Here is a 6,962-nt window from a genome sequence, read left to right as displayed (position 1 = left end):
TTCCCATCTTTCTTGGAGCCAGAGAATGAGAAGTACTGCAAGGGCAATAGCGAATGAAACTCCGGTGATCATAAACAAACCGCGGAATCTATAAAGGGTTATAGGATTTGATGTATCATCGGTTGTGTATGGAAGTTGTTTATCAAACCATCTTCTCTCCATCTCGTTTAGTCTCTCGCTCGTCCTTAGCTTCGCGATCTCAGGGGACACAGTATGCACCAACTCTGAGCCTTTCTGGAACATCTGAAACGTGGTTTAACAAACAAAACATTTATTATCAGCAAGTTACAAGAAGATGAAGAGTAAAGAAATAGATTATGCAGAATATGACACATACAAAGCCAAAACCATTGGTGGTCGATTGTGTCTTGACCATGAGAAAATGTGCAGGATATTCACCAAGGACGACTTTGAGGTATGGCAACTCGCTGACGATATATGAGACAGTTTTGTTCAACAAGGCTTGAGCATAATCTTCTGAAGTATTGAGACCCAATAATCTCATTGCTCGGAGGCTGGAATTGGTGAGGGCCGCATTTGCGATGTGGGAACCCGAGAGGTGACCCACATAGTCTTCATTGGAGTTAAATCGTATCTGTTGCACCGTCATCATTGATGTCAATGTTGCAGTGTAACTTGTAACCAATATGAGCACTACAAATACCCAGACTGTAACTACAAATCTTGACAAGTTGTGTTTTAGCTTCTCCCCTGTACGTCACACATAGTGAGCAGCAAAAAGTAAGCATCTCTTTCAATCTTTTTTTACCAAGATTGGCATATACAAATGTGAAATAGTGATAACTTACTATGAGCATAAACAAGGGTAGAGAATCCAAACCAAAGCACAACTCCAATTTGTTGTGGCCAAGATCCTTGGAACTCAGGGTTCTCAGGTCTTTCTATCAACCAAACTATAACACCCGTCAAGACAAAGAAAGCTGCACTTGTTATCCAAAGGTCTGGTGTTAGAGGTTCAAAGAACACCCACATACTTCTCTCCTTCGCTGCTACAATTCCAAGACCCATTTCAGTAAATGGCAACGTAAAATCAACATACGTCGATCTATTAGAAGTGATTGTAATATCTCCCACGGCCGCATCATATTTGTCTTTCTAAGGGATGCAACACAAAATTTCAATGGAAGTAATTCAGTTTCCACACACTCTACATAGATGAAAAAGTATTTGTAATCGTAAAATCGAGCCATGGCTAGTACCTGGCTATGAAGTGCATATGCAAGATTGTCATAGTTACTTCCATTGCGCCAACGTATGTACTCCACTTCATAGTTGAAAGGTGCAATGGAAGCCTGAAAGACGTCTATACAGAACCCTTCGACATTTGTTATCTCATGTGTCACTGGATCAGTATCTACCTTCATCAGTCTTGGGAATCTATTGCTAGATGTAACAAGAACCCTCAGCTTTTTTCTATCGCTCTCTCTTCGAATACTACCTTTTGGACTTTGAGCCGACCCACCCGGCCAAATTATGGTCTCCAGCTTGTCATGAGTAGAAGATAAATGTCTTCTATTGCTGAAACTACCATTAGAATTCCAGAATCCTATCCTTCTCTCACCTGATCCTATCATATTCACAATCTCAAACTTGTCTGACAACAACTTCTTATCATTCAATTGGAAATCACCACTCAAACCCTTAAACCTACTCTCTGTGATTGCCTCAAGGAAAGTTGATGATATATTTGGCATCCTTGTAACTTCAGCTGCACTCGCCAGAGCCCAAGCGATATCGTGAGCCCATACGCCAGAGATACTCAACCGAGTAATCTCACCTTCAATAACTTCTTCAACAGGGAGTGATCTCCTCCATCTCAAAGTGAAGTTGTGAAGCTCTTTTGACATTGGTATATAAGACTTGAAACCAACCACACCTTCCATTGCCTCCTTTGAGAAATCATCAACGGACTCATGTAAACTGCTCATGCTTCTGGCAGTTAGAATCCAAGCAAACCCGTCACCCATCATCCCTAATTTCTCAACACATGGGAAAAGACGAGTTGCAATAACTTCAGACAAATGAACAACAAAGACAGTAGTTCCCAAGTCCTTCAGCTTCTGTAACCGATCCATCAAAGAATCCTCACTTGAAGATACAGTGAAACCAATCTTGGACAGTATACGAATGTTGTTCTCATGGAAATGGTCCACCATGGGTTGCATACTTTCTCTCCAATCATCATAATTTTCATAAAAAAGAGCAACACTGTTCCAATCAAACCCATTGATGAAAGCTGTCATTCCCATAGCCTCGGAGGCAGAATCATGTGTGACTTGAATCAAGTGACTGTAATTGCTCAATGACAATGACATGGGAGAGTTAAGTGATATCACAGGAACCCTAGCTTTCTCTCCAAGTTCCGCCATAAGCTTCGCTTCTAGCAACGAGTTCCCGCCAATTATGGCTTCCACTCCTTGTGTTTGCAGCAACTCTACAACTGTTTCATTCACAAAGATTGTGAGTTGTACACGAATAATCACAACAGCAAAAAATGGAGACAGAGAAGAAGGTGATTTGTGTTGAGAGGTTGAAGGTTAAAGAGTATGTACCAGAAGCAAGACCAAGGAGAGGCTCTCCATGAGAATCTCTGACTGAGAGAGAGACTCTTGTTTTGTAATCATCGTGAATAGCGTAGAATTCAGAAAGCGCCATGGAAACAGAGCTTCTCACTATCTTTCCTTCCACGGAACCCAAATCCAAAACCAACCCGACCCAGACCCGAACCCATTTATCATCATCGTCGTTTTGACTCGAAGTAAAACAGTTGGGGATGAAGAGACACAGAACAAGAAGAAATGAGAGCAAAACAGAGTTTTGAATACAACAAAATCTCTCCATTATTAAACTTTCCAACTAGAGAGGAGGAAGAAGAAGAAACCACACGTTTGCTGCTTTACACATTTTTTTTCTTCTATCTATATAACTGATTTAAAGCTTTTAGCCAAACCCATGCTGTGTTTTACATTTTCTCTATTCTATTAAATATATAAATAAAAAAATCGTATGTTAGAAGAAGAAAAGTTCAAAGTTAACGAATTTGTTGGAGGATGACAATAGTCAACGGATTACACAATTTAAAAAATAAAAAGAAGAAATTTCGTAGTACTAAGGCTTGTACTCTTTCGTATCTGAAGTCATTGTTTTTGGATAAACCGACTATAATGTATAATGTTTAGTGACGAAGTAAGAAAGAACAATATATGAAAAATGAAGAATCTATTGGACATAATTTATCGACTGACCAAGTTTTAGCAGAAAAAAAAATTCAACCCCATAGCTTTTGGATAGTATTATCCTAAATCCTGTGCCGACAGAACTATTCAACAAGTACTTAGTGTGAGGATTACATATATTAGACGGTCAAAGATATCTAGAAGTAGAAGAAAATGGTGAGGGTCGTCTCATCTCAAAAGTTAACGATCTCATTTGATAAAAAGTCAGTCAACTTCCTCTGTAATCTTTAAGTTTTATAGGCCGCCACCTAAAACTAAGTGAATTAATAACTATACACGACCACCAAACTCTTTCTATCATAAAATCTACGGTCAAATGAATTTTGATCTTAGTTAGATTTGCATAACTCTCCCATGAGAGATGAATGTTAATAATGTTATGATCTTAAAGGAGATTATTATGTTTGCTAGATGCTAGGAGACAACCTATTCAAACTTAGATGGATGTTTGGGATATTCTAACCCCGATTAGAAGAATAGGTGTAATACATGTTTCAAGAAGTCTTTTTCTAGTGGATTTGGTGTATTCTATATATCGATTTATGACAGTTAAACTATGTAAACAGTTATAGTGACTGACACTATGCAGAAGGAACTTTGGTCTGAAAACCAGCCAAGTAATCCTGCATACAAGCTTCATAAGTATCCATACCTGTAACCTTCTCAGCAATTTCCAAACCGATGCTCAGCCATTTTTTAGCGGTCTCAAACTGTCCTAGCCTCACGGGCAATGCTGCTCGGTTCCAAGCTGTCATTGCGAGCCATTTCCCTTCCTCAGTCGGGTATTCCCCTTCTTTTAAACCAACCATGATTCTGTATGCTTGTTTGTACATCTTTTGGATCGCTTCTTCATCCTCTGTATCACCTTTGTGGACGCTGGATATGGAGATCAGCTTCCTGATTATGAGAGCTATGGTTGGGTAATCTGGTGAAGCAGATGCGATCAGAGCGGATAGGCATTCGTTAAAAGCAAACGTTGACACGTCCGGGTTGGACCGTGGACTTTGAGAGGCGAAAATTCCTAGTTGGAGAAGATAGTTATAGTTGCAAGACTTGGAACCAGCAAACGTCTTTACTACAAGTAGCTGGAATGCAGAATTGTCGAGCCTTCCGTGTATGTCATATGCAACTAAGGTGTACATGAAGATGAATTCTGGCTCCATTATACAATCTTTACCATCTGAGAGCGAAGAAGACATAATCTGCATATATCTAACCATACATTAGTGCACTGGAAGGTAAATCTCAGCAAGTAATGGTACTAATATTAACAAAGAAGCGAGTAAGAGACCTTTCCAGCTCTCACGAGCAATTCTCCAGCGAGTTTCACTTCGGTTTCAGTCAGTGCGCTCTTGTTTTGCTTTTCTAAAGCAATCATAGCAGTAACACTTAGTATTATAGAACGACAAATCATCATTTTGATTTCTCCCGACTCATCAGTATCCAAACAGCCGTAAAACTCCGATGCCAGCCTCATGAATTCACCACAGAGCTCATATTTCTTTGCACTCCCACATCTTGACCCAAGATTCCAGCAAGTCACAGCAAACCAATTCTGTTCTCGTTTTCCAGTTTCTCCTGATCCAAAGAAACATTCTGCCCCAATCTTCGCTGACCTGCTCTCAGCTTGCAACATAAATTCAAGCGCTTGTGTTTCACTGCCAATGTCCTGAGTCAGTATAGTGACTAAGGTACGGAAGACCACGACCTCTGTGGTAGGCATGGTCTTTCCTGAGATATGGAAACTGAGAAACTTCGAAAGAGATGCAATAGCAACTGGAAGCGCTTGGCAAGAAATAGCTTCATGCGCTGAAAGGGACAGATAATCTGAAGAAAAATCAAGGCAGGACGTCATTGCATTGATCTGACCGATGGCACAACTGTAATCCTTCTGTTGCAAGTAGATCTTGAACTGCAAGAATCAGAAGCAAAGAGATGTTGCTTATTAGGATTTATTCCAAACAATCTCAAATTGCTAGGTAGCTGAAGGCCATATGTTGAATAAAAGCGTACTGTGGGGAAAACGACAGTTTACCTTAAGAAAAGAGCAAGCAATATTAGGCTCAAGCTGCAGACAGAAAACTAGTTAGCAATTCTGAGTGAAAGATCCAACTAGGAGAACAGTTGGAAATAGAAATTCCATAGATAAATGTGTACCTTTTCAGCTTCTTCTATGTATTCAAGAGCTCGATCTAGCTGACAGAGCCCGAGGTAGCAAAGACACAAAACCCTGAAGCCTTTGGCTCTGAAAACTCTATTTTCTATATCATGTGGGATATAGAGCATTGATTTCTCATACATCTCTGCACTTATCTCATAATCTTTAGCACGGAAATGATCTGAAGCGCTGTAAACAGCAAGAGAAACCCGTATTAGATTCCCAGGACACTTAAGGAAAATAAAACAACAACAGAAACCAAAGGAGATGACAGTTACATGAATGGCAAAAACCTACCTGTTCCAGAGAACAGAATGAATTGCCTTCCTCTCCTTAGTCACTGCTTCACCAGCAAAGAGAGCAACAACTCTCTCGTCTGATACGAGCTGAGCCACAACATTCGCCCTAATTCTCGAACCATTATCACCTCCTCTACTCTCACCAAGCACCCGATGGGCCACTCTAAGCGCTGCCTTTGCACTAACATGACACCTTCCCAGTAGACCTAAGAACACACCCTTCGCAGTTTCTGCTCCAGCAGTCCCCACAACCTCAAAATATGCTTCCACAGCAGATACCCACACTGCCTCTGGAATGTCTTTGTTTCCCACCATACCTCTCAGCTCCTTCTCTGCCTCACTATGCCTCCCAAGCCCTAACCAAGCTTTCATCGCCAACACAGGTAATGAAGCATGTTGATCAGCTACATCACTACCATTTCCTCCATTCCTGAGAACTTTCACACATTTAATCACACTCTCGAACTCTCCCTTTTGCAAGTGCACTGCTGAGATGAAACGGAGAGTTTTGATTCTCATGGTAGTAAACTCCATGGTGTCTTCTCGAGTTTTTGCTGTACCCAGCCCCTTCTCACAAAGATCCAACGCCTCATTCATGAGCCTGAGAGCATCGTTTAGACCGCAATCGTCGTCATCTCTGGCCAAGGAGCTTTTACCAAACGCGAGGAATTGATTTGAGAGCGATTTGTAATGCTCCGGTGAGCCAAACAACAGATTCTTCGCTCGATTAAGCAACGTTACAGCTAAATTCCGATCAGAAGTTTCCCAAGCAGTTTGAGATCGCGCTAGGTTTAGATCCAGGAACAGTCTCTTTTCACCGGCATCGGAAATTTTCGCGATATCAATTTTGGAAACGATTTCGGTGGCTCTCTCGAAGCAATCGGAGGCGAGATCGAACTTTTTGAGACTGTGCCACACTAGACCAGTCCGATAGTAGAGGATAGAGGACTTAATCGTCGGAGATGGGACTCCGTTGACATCCTTAGCGAGAAATAGCATATCGGCGGCGACATGTCTGAGATTCGCGATAATCTCGGCGGAGGTAGATGAGGACTGGAGAGAGGCGGCGTTAGAGAGGTCAACACAAGCGTTCCAGAGACGAAAGCTGAGCTTCCATATGGTGAGCTTGAAGGAGTTATCCGGAAAAGGAGCGAGTTGACTCAGCCGAGTTAGGGATTGTCTGAGAGAAATAGGGAGAGATTGAGGAAGCGGCTGATTTTTGGAAATGGCTTCAGATTGTTGGATCAA

At 41.4% G+C, this 6,962-nt stretch overlaps 2 protein-coding genes across 3 annotated transcripts in view; both read right to left on the bottom strand.

Moving 5' to 3' along the window:
* The window catches only part of LOC104760821 (glutamate receptor 1.2-like), a 4,252-nt gene extending 1,365 nt beyond the window's left edge, over positions 1–2,887 (bottom strand). The window contains exons 1-5 of one of the 2 annotated variants that reach the window (XM_019239977.1): positions 2,574–2,887; positions 1,221–2,461; positions 810–1,116; positions 338–711; positions 113–243 (exon numbers count right to left, since the gene is read on the bottom strand). In XM_019239977.1, the coding sequence (XP_019095522.1) occupies positions 113–243; positions 338–711; positions 810–1,116; positions 1,221–2,461; positions 2,574–2,862 (2,342 nt within the window). In that variant the 5' untranslated portion in view covers positions 2,863–2,887. The remainder of the gene's footprint in view (positions 1–112; positions 244–337; positions 712–809; positions 1,117–1,220; positions 2,462–2,573) is intronic. The other variant, XM_010483788.2, reaches the window with a different exon arrangement.
* LOC104760822 (TPR repeat-containing protein ZIP4-like) overlaps positions 3,826–6,962 on the bottom strand; it is a 4,271-nt gene continuing 1,134 nt past the window's right edge. Inside the window, exons 2-6 of the mRNA XM_010483789.2 lie at positions 5,713–6,727; positions 5,415–5,604; positions 5,293–5,325; positions 4,549–5,169; positions 3,826–4,459 (exon numbers count right to left, since the gene is read on the bottom strand). Of these exons, the coding sequence (XP_010482091.1) occupies positions 3,839–4,459; positions 4,549–5,169; positions 5,293–5,325; positions 5,415–5,604; positions 5,713–6,727 (2,480 nt within the window). The 3' untranslated portion in view covers positions 3,826–3,838. The remainder of the gene's footprint in view (positions 4,460–4,548; positions 5,170–5,292; positions 5,326–5,414; positions 5,605–5,712; positions 6,728–6,962) is intronic.

Source organism: Camelina sativa, chromosome 18 (assembly GCF_000633955.1).
Source record: "Camelina sativa cultivar DH55 chromosome 18, Cs, whole genome shotgun sequence".
In the NCBI taxonomy this organism is placed as follows: Eukaryota; Viridiplantae; Streptophyta; class Magnoliopsida; order Brassicales; family Brassicaceae; genus Camelina; species Camelina sativa.
Note: the sequence above shows the minus strand (reverse complement) of the source record. Positions and strands in the feature narration are given on the sequence as shown.